Genomic DNA, 13,535 nt, shown 5'->3' on the forward strand with positions numbered 1-13,535 from the left:
CGAAACGAACCCTCGAGCATCGCGAAATTTTCGTCCCGAGTAACGAGCACCCGAGCATTTTGGTGCTCGCTCATCTCTAGATATCACCTTTTGTGAACTGTGGATCCTGGGTTATCTATATATAGGTGTTAGCTTTCATGGTAATCCAATATACGATGATAATGAGATGACTACAAAGATTGTTTCTCTCTACACAACAGGAAGTATCAGATTAACATTAGAGTTAAGGCCCATTTACATAGAACAAGTTGTCGGGCAAACGATGCCTGGCAGCTCATCCCAGTGATGTTCGGTACTGTGCTGTTACACGGGAGGGAGTATCGCTGGTATTGCTCACAGCACTGCCGGCATGGAGGTGGAGTGGCCGAGGAATATTCCCCCCTGCCCTTTATTCAAAAGTGAATGACTGCTGTGTACTTTGAACAATACGTTATTCAGTTTTCTAAATGCAGAAACTGAATGACTGAACAATTGTCGTTCAGTCATTCAGTTGCTGAATGCATTTATATGGGACAAATATTGTTCAAATCCCCACAGGAGCATGAAAATTTGAACGATTGTTAACAATAAACATCCTGTGTAAAAGGGCCCTTATGGTCTTTTTACACAAGGCGATTGTCTGGGGCTCAAGCATCTGACAGTCGTCTCAGCGATAATCGCTCCTGTGCTTCCACACTGGAGCCATGATTGCTCAGTGAATGGAGGTGGAGTGGGCTGGAGATCGTTCCAGCCGCCTACCTCCATTCACAGTAAACAGGCAATTGTTCAAAGATGAATGGCTGCCTGTTTACACAGGCTCATCACTATTTGCTTTTTGTGCCTGCACAAACTGAATGATGAATACTAAGCAATCAAATCATGATTTGTCATTTAAAGGCCATTTACACCGGACTATTATCGCTCAAAATACTTCCAAGAGAAATAATTGAGCAATTATTCAGTGTAAATGCAAAAAAAAAGTCATTGACTATTCGTTCACTTCTCGTTATTGCTGACTGAAAGTCAGCATAATAACCCGCTGTGTTGCGGGATTCTCACTGAGTGTAAACGCTCCCCCTCAGTGCTTCACATATGGAAGAATTTAAAGTGCTGAGCGAGAAGCCCGCGATCCAGCAGTGAACTCCACCTGTCTAAACGCTCTATTCGTGCAGTCGATTAGACGACACTCGTCCCATCTAATTGGGACATTAGTCACCGACAGCGTTTACACTGAATGATTATTATTCAGATTAGTGGGCAGTGTGAGAACTGCTGAATTTTAGGACTTCCGTCCATGTAGATTGTGACATCAAAAATGTAAAAAAAAGTTTTAAAAAAGAATTCTTATAACGTAAAAACATGATTTCTACAATAGAGCATTTTCTGATGACACATTCCTCTTAAGGGTAAAAAAAAATATAGCAAATAGAAAAAAATAACATACCACTACAAAAACATTTGTTAGAACTGGACTGGTTTCTTAGGAGGACATTTTGCATTTACACGATTTTTTAGAATTTTTTTTATTTAGTCCTTAGTTATTATATCCACTTACTTTTAGATCCTGTATCCGTTGTTCCAAGGTGTCACTTGCTCGGTCTTCAGAAAGTTTAGCACATAAGAGCTGTTCACACTTTTCTTCCACTTGCTCTATATGTGGTGTCAGCTCCAAACATGATCGATTGTAATCCTCCCATACCTGTAGTAGAGACCTAGCTGTTTGTAGATGCTCGGAGAGTTCCTCCACTGCAGAAGTCCACCTGTCATTGCAGAAAGAGTAAAATTAAGCTAAACCTCATCTATAGGATGGAGGGAGAATATAGAGGAAATAGTCGGTGGAGCTACGCCTGAATTGAATACTTTAAGGACTTAGCGGCTTGACAGAGCGTACTGTATAGTTAAGGAATCATGGAAGTGCTGTCAATCTAGAAGGTACACCAATTCCACTAAGGGAGTGATTTATAGTAATAGTAATTTGAAGTGTGAAGGAAGGAAACTGGTGACCGTGCAAACATCCCAAACTATTTAAGGCAAATGGATAAAGTCCAACTTCTCGTTTACTAATTATAACCCAGCAAAAAGAACACATTTGAGGGATAATGACCCCCTCCTCAGCTTAGCTGGGGAAAAACACTGTTACGGAGCATAAATGCTCACACAGTGAGTCCTAGCAGAGAAGTGTCAAACACCGCCGTTACCAGTCTATATGGTTTACCTTCCAAATATCTATAGGGTGGAGACAGCCATGTCACTGTCTAGATCATTGAATGTGCCATTACTTAGTCATATTATGTTATTCTAGTGGACTGATCAGTTAAAATATTTGTCCACCTAAAATCATTGCCCTTTATGGTCATATGCAAATTACTGCTAATAATCCAGTTTTAGAATGACTAGCCAAATCTAAGTTTTTAACGTAATTATACTGACCATTGGAACATTCAGTATTTCCACTAGCGAAAATCAGTTAGACCTTTTTAAAGTTGTTATTGGTTATGTGTAAAATAATCATCTAGGTATTTGCATGTGTGGTAATCTGAATGAACAATATACAATAATACTGTTTTGGAATTAATATTATGTTGTCAATGCATGTGATATTCAATTCAATTGACCATTTAATCAAGATCGATTTTAGGTCATGTTCCTCCATACACATCTATTGATCACTACTTCCTTGAGTTCACTCAGGCTCATGGTGTCAGCTTTGATGGTATCAAGTCAATGAGTTCTGGGGTGACCTTTCTTCCAACTTCGACTGACCATTTCCAGCACAAATGGCTTTGCAAGTGTACTGCTGTGCATTATATTGCCAAAGTAGGATAGTTTCTGCATGGTGATCTTGAATTCTAGAGAAGTCTTTGGCTTGAGGTCATCCAGGACTACTTCGCTGGTGATTGTTGCTGACCTCAGTGTGCAGCAATCTCTTCCAACACAACTCAAAGGAGTCTTCAAGTCTGTTTCGAAGTTTATTCTATCGTCTTGAATATCTAGGTCTCACAGCCATAAGAAGCTATGGGGAAGACAGTCGCACTAATTACTAGCCAGGCTTCAGTTACGGTGCTGATAGCCTAACTTTTCCAGATGACATTCATGCTCATTATTGCTTTCCATCCACGGGTTAATAATATCTTGTTTCAGGTGTTATGTCCCCAGTTCTGTCAGTCTTGTAACCAAGGAAAATAAAGTCTTGGACTGTGGTGATTGCTTTATTGTAAATCTTTATGCTGCATATTCCATTTTTGGAGGTTGTCATCACCTTCAATTTCTTCATGTTGAGTCGCAAACTCTTTTTCTAACTTTCTTCTTGAATTTTCAGGATGAATCGCTCTAGATCTTTTCTGCTTTCAGCCAGTAGGGTATTGCTGTTGGCATATCAGACTGCCGCCAATTTTAACTTTAATTTTTATATGATATTTGCGATATATCAGCATACGATATACTATAAATGTATATATCATAATCATGAGGTAAGAACAATAAGACAGTATTTGAGGTATATCCCCTAATTCCAGAAACCACTGACCTGTCATGAATGTTTTTGCAATCCTGCTCCTGAATGTCCAGAGCCGACTGACTAGAGAGAGATTTCAAGCTACTCAGAGAAGACCTCAATTGACTCCATTTTTCTTCATGTTGCTCAACTTCCTCCTGAACAGCCTACAGAACAGTAACAGTAATATCAAGGATACGTTATTAAATCAGTCACTCAAAATTAGCTGAGTGATTCAACTAGTAATCCTTTCCTTGGTGGTAAGCATTACATTACAAACTAAGACTTTAATATAATTCTATTCTACATAATTCTATATAAATGTTCCTATTGCTGAAAACCCAAAAGTCCCATCAGTATTACAATGCCCTAAACAATGGTTGGAGAGCATTGGTACATATTTTGCAGAAGAGACCAGGGAGCTTCAAATGGGGATAAACTCTACTGGATCTTTTGAGTTACTGTGTTCGAGCCAGAGTCCACCAGTAGACCCTCTGGCAGCCTGATGGACAGGTCTGACCCCGTTGGCTATTATTTGGAAAAGTATTATAACAGTATTTTCCATTTACTACACTGCCCAAGACATTCATTAAGCTCAGAAGGTATATCATGTTTTTTTCCGCTTTTGCTTTTTATGTACTTCACGTCTGGTCTCTGTATTTTAGCAGTGTTAACCCTTTCCAATCCACTGTCTGACGTCTGAAGACATTCTGATTGAAGGCTGTACAGCTTCAATGTCGGAAGACATCTGGCAGGGTATTCTTACTGTATATTACTGGCTGCTCTGTTTTTGGGGGCCTCTCCAGCATGTCCCATAGCGCAGTACTGGCTCTAGCCAGCAGATGGTGCTATTGTATAATGGCAGAAAGAGAGAGCCCCCTAGGAAACCCTGAGTCCAAAATTGGATTGTAAAGAGTTAAATCAAGTATGCACAAACTTCACAAGCCCATGTAAATACACACCTGTAACCTCTTCAACCGCTGATTCAGAGAGCTCATTGAGGAGGGAGCTGTACTTTGGCTAAGGACATATTGCAGTTTGATAGTCATCCTCTCTATTTGTCCATAATTTCTATTATAGTCCTTCCAATGCTTTAACACTGCGAGAGTAGATGTCTTGAGCTCTGCAACCTGCAAGTCACACCAAAGAAGATTCTAAATAAACACTTTCATATGTTTTATAGTACATTCACAGCACAAGCTTAACATTATCTAATGCTGCGTTTAGACTGAACGACTATCGTTCAGAAAATTATTCAAACAAGCCAAACTGAACAATAATTATTTAGTTCAAATTCAGCCAACGATTGGACAAGTGAGAATCAGGAGGTTTTCACTCGTCATTCAGTTTCAGCCGGCATAAAAATCAGCTCCGGCTCGTTCACTCGTCAGGCAGTTTAAACACTGATCATTCAAGCTTTCACACGGGAATGAAAATACTCCTTATTTGCATATTACCCAGAGGAGCGTGCATGGCCATTTGAGTCTCCTTACTCACTGTCTAGGTGCTCTCCCTAAGGAGAAATGATAGTGTTTCTGACCAAGTAGGAATGTGAAACACTGAATGAGAAGTGACATCACCAGCTCGTTCACCTGGGCAAACAAGAAGCATGAGATTCTTGGCCTGTGTAAAAGCTCCATAAGAAAAATTGACTAGACTTTTTAGAGATGATAAATATTAACCTGTTTAGTAACTTGGTCCTGCTTCTTATATAGAACTTCTGTTGTCAATACTCCCTCATTGGAGCCATTTTGGTTTCCTGATGCCACTCTGTTTGTATCCAATTCCTCAATACCATTGGATTTAGCTGGCAACTGTTCCTCTAGTACCTATAATTAAATAAGGTTATTCTTACAATTGTATATAAATAAAATGAGGTTTCAAACCACTTTCAAAATTATATTCGATGACTAAAATAAACAGCCAATACAGGGGGATTCAAAGAGAATGGTACAAAGCAAAGCTAATTTATTCATCCCAGAATTCACATTTAACAGACATGTAAGATAGAAGCCTTTAATTTTTTAATGTATGTTACATATGTACTTCTGCACTAATCTTTTTGAATCACTCTGTATAATGTCCTTAATAGAATCTCTCCATCAATTATTCGAAATTACATCACAAATTGCTGCTCAGAGAAGTTGCTCCTTTGGTACCATTGGATCACATTCTGTGCAAAATTGTTTGTTGGCCACTATTATGAGTTTGCGACTGAAGATCAACAGACACTGCAAAGCATGGAGTCTCTATGGGCCAATAAACAGTCCATGTGTGTCCAGGATTCACAGAATTCTCCCCTAGAAGTAAGCTGTGCCTCTATGGCAGATTACCTCCATAATACACAGAGCTATGGAGCATGCCACACATTTTTTTCTATAATCATATGCAAGAGGAAAACTGCTGTGCATCAGATTGGGGGCGCGTGGAAGTACAAATTCCCAATAAAATTCTATTAGTGCCATATTATGCAATTGTACAGCACAGATCCATAATATAGCCATGGTACAACGTGGAACAATCATATCACCATGCCCTTGAGGCCTTAGGTTAATATTTACATGTTGGGAGATTCAATGGAATGGCACTTGTAAAGATTGGCCCCACTGGTATGAATACTGAGGATTTTATACCTCTCCCGTGAGATTCCAGTCTATGAAATATATCAGAAGAATCATTGGATCATTAAGATTGGTAGGTAGTTTGGGGAAATATTTATTACTTAACGTGGCCATAAATATAAAGTTATTTGTCATCTTCAACCACCCAAGTAAAAGCTTCTAGGACAGCTTCTCAAAATCTAAACATATCATACAAGCTAGAAGTGTACCTAATGAGTTGGAAAAGGGGTGGCAACCCTGGGCACACTTACATGGTGGGGCTCATCCGATGCCCCAGGCAAACTCCACCGAAGTGTATCAGTGGCCAGAGGATGCCAATACTGCTGTAACCTATGGTACTAGGCTCCCTGTTCTAGTATGTTTTGTCTGCCAGGAACATCGACAGGATGCCAGTGTCGAGATATAGGCAGTGCGAAGACATTATTGCATCACTCCACCTGAACCAGGCCTAAAGAGAATTCTGTACTGGTTGTGGTAAGTATGTGTTTGTTTGTTTTTTTGCATAAATTAGGGTGGTTTCACATCTGCGTTGGAATCTCCGGTCAGGGAGAAAAAAGGCAATATTGTCTATGGGGCAAAAATATGGCATTATTAGTTTGTAAAGTGCAAAAGATGGCATTATTAACTTTCTACGGGGCAAAAAAAAAGAGGCATTATTATTATTTTGGAATGCAAGAGGGGCATTATGACTGTGTGGGAGCACAAAGGGGGCAATATTACTGTGTAGAGCAATAAGAGTAGCACTACTGCTATGAGAGGCACTGAGAAGATAACCATTACTCTGTGGGTACAAAACATGACACTGTTACTGTGTCGTGTGCCATTACCATCTGTGGCATCATATGGGACATCTTCTATTTGACACTAATATTTTTAGGGGCACTACTGTTTTCGGGGTGCTGTGTGGCATTATTTTTGTGGGGTGATTACAGTGGCTGCATGATTTTTGAACATATCACTGTTCAGTTTTCACCAATAAATGATCCTTTTGCTCTGATATTGTAATCACTTAAGGCTCATTTACATGCAAAAATAATCTTTTAAACAATTGAGAGATTGAAAATTTTAGCGATTTTTTTTGCATAAAGTGTTAATGGACACTAATGTCCATTAACGCTTTATCATCTTCATTTGCATGTAAATGAACCTCCAGGAGCTGTTTGCAGAGCCCAGCCTGTGACTAATCCCATGCCAGCTGTGCACACAGCTGCATTGTTCTCGTCAGGGCTGCCGGCAATTAGCAATATTATCTGCCATCTCCTGTGGAGAACACAGCATGCGGTCTGTTAAGAGACACTCTCTCTCTCTCTCTCTCTCTCTCTCTCTCTCTCTCTCCATTCAGACGAAAACACATGATGGCATCGTTTACATATAACCATTATCGCTCATTTTCCGTTGCTTGAACAAGTTTTGAGCGGTAATCGTTGCATGTAAATGGGCCTTTACTTATATCCCTTAAGTTACCATCACACACAGAAGGTTTCATTTGATTCCAAGAACTCCTATGTGTCTATATTTTTTACAATGAGTTTACTTCTACAGAGTAGTTTAGTTGCACTTCGTTACTCAGTTGCAACATCTGAGTATCTCTGATATCAGAAACAAAAAAATATTTTTGCAAGTTTTAAAATCGTGTGCAGACAATAACATTTCAATGACATTTATTTCCAAAACAACCAGTGTTTTGGTGAAGGAACAAAATATCCATCCACGGCCACTTTGCACAATTGCGGCTTTGTTTGATCTGAACTCAAAGCAAAATAATCTTCAAGTTCAACCTGTAGTCTGCAAATATCTTTATTAAGATTTGAAACTGACAACTCTGTTTATGAGTAAGCGGTGGTGGTTGTGAGAAAATGAGGCTCTGGCGCAACCTGTTGGCAAGGTAATTATTTCGAATGAGAGTGAAGTTGGTAGTGTACATAAAAAATATCTTTATTAAAAACCACTTAGTTCTTAATAAAGTGTATTTTTATCTACACTACCGACTTCACAAACGTCAAAAGAATTACTTGCCAACAGGTTGCGCCAGAGCCTCAGTTTCTTTCCATCACCTCTTACTCTAGTAATCCATATTGTCAATACCTCCGGTTGTCCAGCATACTAGGTCGGCAGCACCTCATCCTACACTGTCTACATTCAGGTCTCCAAGAACACTACACTATTGTGCTTCATTCCTTGATCGCACTTGTTCCCCTATTGCTGTCAGACCAGATTTTCTGTTTTCTTCACTCACTTCTCTGTTTATGAGACATTGCACAGTTTACATATCCAACATCAGATAAGTGCTCTTTGGGCCCACCAAATGAAATAATGCTGAGGACCCTGCCACCATCTATACAGAATATGTGCATGTCCACTTTTATTTTAATTATAACCATTGTTGTTATCATTGCAGACACAACATATCATCAATAGGTTATTTGTGAAAACAACAATAAAACCCTAGTGGCAAGTGACTGACTCCAAAGCTAGTTCCCAATGTACTGGACCTTGGAGCCCATTATTGTGATAGAGCCTGGTGTCATAGTCTAGTGGGAGCACTCCTGGACGTCCCAATCACTTCAGTGGAGATAAGTGCAAGGACTGACACTCAACAGTAATGTCAGCCATCTGGTTACCACAGATGTGGTTTTTACAAGACCTGTAGTGCCTTTTGCCACATGTTCTTTAAGGCATACCTGATTTTACAGAATACTTTTCAGAACAAACTGCCATGTGTGGTCATTAGGTATAACACTCTTTCTGGACATTACATGAGTTGTTTCCTGTATTTTCCCCTCTGCAAGGTGCATAACTGATTGTCAGTAGAGATGAGCGAGCATACTCGCTAAGGACAATTACTCGATCGAGCATTGCCCTTAGCGAGTATCTCCCTGCTCGGAAGAAAAGGTTCGGCTGCCAGCGCGGGTGACAGGTGAGTTGCGGCGGTGAGCAGGGGGGAGAGAGAGATCTCCCCCCCCCTTCCTCCCCGCTCTCCCCCGCAGCTACCCGCCCGCCGCCGGCAGCCGAACCTTTTCTTCCGAGTGGGCAGGTACTCGCTAAGGGCAATGCTCGATCGAGTAATTGCCCTTAGCGAGTATGCTCGCTCATCTCTAATTCTCAGTCCTCTAAGGACCTTCGGGCGGAGCAGCTGCTGTGTTATGTCCACTGTGTTCTATACACTGTACACAGAGAACTGCATATACTGCTTTTTTATTTTACAACAGAAATCAATGGCACAGGATCCAACTTCAAGAAGCATCCAATTGCTTTCCGTTTTATATGAATATGTTTTTTGCAATAAACAGTAGAAGACATATGCCTTAGCTGTATTCTAAAAACATGATATACACCTGCCCTAACCCAGTTAAGAGCTTTAGATCTGATTAGAGAGAAAGTGTGATTAGCATAGTACACCACAACGCCATGTGTGAATTTATGGCAACAGGGCAGGAGGACTAAAAGTGCCTAGGGCCGCATAAATTTGATCATAGTACAAATGATAGGTACAGGATGTAGCTGGGGTAGCATTGGTGGGCATGTAGCTTTGTGACAGAGGGACGCCAACAAGATACACTGGTCAGAGTATTTCAATACATGGCTACTGCAAATAAATTACATTTTACCATGGATGAAGCAAAGGCTATCTACAATTCGATCAATTTCATAATAACCTTTATTTATTAAAAAAAAAAAAATCTGCTCCAGATCGGCACTGTTGGTTGCTCTAAAGGATAAGCACTAGTCATGAGCGAACGTACTCGGATAAGCACTACTCGTCCGAGTAATGTGCTTTATCCGAGTATCTCTCCGCTCGTCCTGAAAGATTCGGGGCGCTCCGCTGCTGACAGGTGAGTTTCAGCGGAGAGCGGGGCAGAGCGGGCGGGAGAGAAGGAGAGAAAGATCTCCCCTCCGTTCCTTCCCTGCTCTCCCCTGCAGCTCCCCGCTCCGCAGCGCATCCCGAATCTTTCAGGACGAGCAGAGAGGTACTCGGATAAATCACATTACTCGGACGAGTAGTGCTTATCCGAGTACGTTCGCTCATCTCTAATAAGCACCCACTCTGGATTAAAAAGGTGTGAGAAATGCCAAATAGTTTAATAAATAATACTAAATGAACAATTAAAAATTCTGTGCAGTTTGGCACTTGACTGGACCTTCATAAGGCAATAAAAGACCTTCAGTCGTTCATTTATCACACATTTTGAATTTTTAATTATTTATGTGGTTTTATTATTTATTAATTGCACTATTTTGTATTTCTACCACCTTTTCAATTGAGAATTTATGAATTTTCTCTGGAACAAACAAGAGACAGCACCCATCTAGTGAGGCACTTTTGAGTTTTTAGGACACTCTTTGAAGACATCATCCTAAGGAAGAGTTGGATGCGGTTTGCTACCTGAGCCTGCAGCCACTGTCACTTTGCAGTCTGTGGCTCAATGGCAGCTTTTACACTGTGCCAAACATGATAGGACAGCTGAGTGAGGTGAGCGTCACTCCGGTTTGCAGGTCTGAATATTTCACTGCTTGACTAAGGCAATACAACCTTAGAGGAGCGCTTTTCTTGTTCGCCTCTCCCGATTTTCTCTGTTCCTTCTGCATTATTACAAAGGTGATTACTGTACATGCTTATCCCCTTAGTAACCAGCCTACTTTTGCCTTAAGGACCGAGCGATTTTCATTGTTACATTGCAAGAGTAATAACTAGTTGACATGGCCGTATGAGGGCTTGTATTTTTTTGACAAGTTGCATTTTTTAATGGCACCAATCTGGGGTAGATATAATGTGTTGTAAAACTTTTCCTAAATCTTTTTTTTTTGTTTGGGGCGGGGGGGGGGGGGGGTATCTTATTCATCATTTAGATAACATGTGTTACCATCCGGCGGTTGCTGGTCCTCCCGGGGCAGCAGTGTGCAGAGTCCCAGGGTCGGGGCGCGTCCCCCCGACTTGTTGTTCGGCGGCCGGGGGCGCGGGTGCCTGGCCTGCATGGTGCTGGTTGCGCCGGGTGTGCACATACCTGTGAGTACAGCTGCCGTGCACAAGCTCCCTTTTATTATGTTCTGTTGGGAATCGGCTGTCTCCCTCACTCCGCCCCTGTGCGGAGACTTTTGTTTAAAGGTCGGGCAGAGACTTGCAATCACTGCCAGTTATTGGTTTCCCTCAGTGTGTTAGCTAGTCAGCCTCTGTTGGTCTCCTGCTCCCATCAACTTGTTTGCTATACTTTGCTATTGTCCGCCAGGTTTTACCATCTGCCTCAGTTCTGCTTAGTATTGTTCGTGTTGGTTATTTACATCTGCCTTTTTTGTCGGTATTCTACCCTTTCCATCCTGGTACGCCAGCGTTCCTTTTTCGGTCCCTAGTTAGAGTAGGGACCGCCACCCAATTGCCCACCTAGGGTTAGCCAGTAGAGATGAGCGAACGTACTCGGATAAGCACTACTCGTCCGAGTAATGTGCTTTATCCGAGTATCTCTCCGCTCGTCCTGAAAGATTCGGGGCGCTCCGCTGCTGACAGGTGAGTTGCAGCGGGGAGCGGGGCAGAGCGGGCGGGAGAGAAGGAGAGAAAGATCTCCCCTCCGTTCCTCCCCGCTCTCCCCTGCAGCTCCCCGCTCCGCAGCGCGTCCCGAATCTTTCAGGACGAGCAGAGAGGTACTCGGATAAGGTACATTACTCGGACGAGTAGTGCTTATCCGAGTACGTTCGCTCATCTCTATTAGCCAGGAGTGGAGGCAAGCAGGCAGGGACAAGGGTTGTGGGTGAGACCTAGGGCACCCAGGCTGGCATATCAAGGGTAGTATATGGTAACAACATGATAACCTATCTGGATAAGTACGATTACTGACATACCAAGTTTATGCAGATTTTAAATTTTTTTTTAACTTATTATCACAATGAAATTTAATTTGCTTCGCCACATTCTAAGATCAAACAAAGGAGCTATCAGAGAGCTTGCTTTTTTTCTGTGAAGAGTTGTAGTTTTTATTAGTACCAGCTTAAGGTACGTGTGACTTTTGGATTGCTTTCTATTGTATTTTTTGGGAGGCGATGAAAAGAAAAATTGCTATTCTGGCATTACGGTTTGAAATTATTTTTATGGTGTTCACCATGCGCAATAAATTAAATATTTTCATTGTCTGGGTAGGTACAAATGGGGTAATACCTATTATGTGTTGCTTTTTAAAAAAAATGGGGTGAGGGGGGTATTTTATCCATTTAAAAAGTGGGGAAAAATGGATATATTTTTTCTTAAACGGATGTTTTTTCTTTCAATTAAACTTGATTGAACTTTTTTAATGTTATTTTTCGGCTGTCAAAGAGGACTTGAAAATGCAATTGTTCAATCACTAGGCTAGTACACTGCATTACTTATGCAGTGTATTCTACTAAAGTTTATTACAGTAGCCTATTAGAGTCTACTGGAGACTGGAAAAAAATTGCTACCTTGAAATCACATGCTGCAAGTGCTATTGAGTGTTGCATGTAAAGGGTTAAACTGCCATGATCTGAGGTTTCTCTGCTACTTGCAGTTACAGCAGGAGCCTGGCTGTCAGTAGTCAGACAGGGCACTGTCTTAAAAAGATGTACGTTTACATTGAAGTCAGTTAGTGAAGTCAGTAAAAAAGCGCATTGGTCATCACTAACACGTTATCTAGATAAGCTTTTATGTGTATAAATAAAATGTATGGAATATTTTAGACAACAGCAAGTCTCAGTTATGAACAGGATGTTTCATTTTAACCAACGCAAATAGAAAAAAAAACACTTGGGGAATTGTAGAAGATTTCAACAAGAGTCCTATAAAGCCCTTAAGATTTTGTTAGGAAAACGCTTTATATTTTTGATCTGTTGTCAGCACTTACCAAGCATCCTGCCAAAACACTCTCAGCCATTGTTAAACTTGATGGACTATACAATTTTTTCAGTCTCTGCTGTTGGGCATCAAACCAATTACTTATTGTCTGACTTCTACTTTCTTGGTCTGATATACTATCAAGAGCCTGCTCCAAGTCTTGAATCTGAAAAGAGACAAGTGCTACAGTCTTCACCATGCCTTCAATACACACACTAAAAGTAACTTAGAACGGCTTGTCAAGAGGACCTATCCATTGTATATTATTCCTATATATAATGGAGAAAAGGTGTAACAAAGTGTAAGTACTCAGTTGTACATTAAGAAATTTGCAGACGTGGACTTTCCAAAGAGAGACAGACTTTTGCAAGAAGAAAATCTAAGCAACTGATTCAAAAGTTAGTTATCACTCTGCAATTCTATAATTAAAGGGCTTTTATCACTTTTTACTTCAGGATACCTCATTAATAGCGGATTGGCAGGGATCCCAAGCATCAGACCCCTGCCGATCAGTTGATCCTCTGGCCCACTGTCAGCTAGAGGTCTGCATCAAGTGGTCAGAGCCAGAAGGGTAATCACCAGCTTCCTTCCCATTCAAATCAATAAA

The 13,535-nt window shown here is 41.0% G+C and overlaps 1 protein-coding gene across 1 annotated transcript in view; it reads right to left on the reverse strand.

The window, feature by feature from the left end:
• The window catches only part of SYNE2 (spectrin repeat containing nuclear envelope protein 2), a 351,232-nt gene that overhangs the window by 73,278 nt on the left and 264,419 nt on the right, over positions 1-13,535 (reverse strand). The window contains exons 83-87 of the mRNA XM_066608185.1: positions 12,939-13,094; positions 5,155-5,301; positions 4,435-4,602; positions 3,506-3,639; positions 1,535-1,739 (exon numbers count right to left, since the gene is read on the reverse strand). Coding sequence (XP_066464282.1) covers positions 1,535-1,739; positions 3,506-3,639; positions 4,435-4,602; positions 5,155-5,301; positions 12,939-13,094 — 810 coding nt within the window. The remainder of the gene's footprint in view (positions 1-1,534; positions 1,740-3,505; positions 3,640-4,434; positions 4,603-5,154; positions 5,302-12,938; positions 13,095-13,535) is intronic.

This window comes from Eleutherodactylus coqui, chromosome 6 (assembly GCF_035609145.1).
Source record: "Eleutherodactylus coqui strain aEleCoq1 chromosome 6, aEleCoq1.hap1, whole genome shotgun sequence".
NCBI classification, from domain to species: domain Eukaryota; kingdom Metazoa; phylum Chordata; class Amphibia; order Anura; family Eleutherodactylidae; genus Eleutherodactylus; species Eleutherodactylus coqui.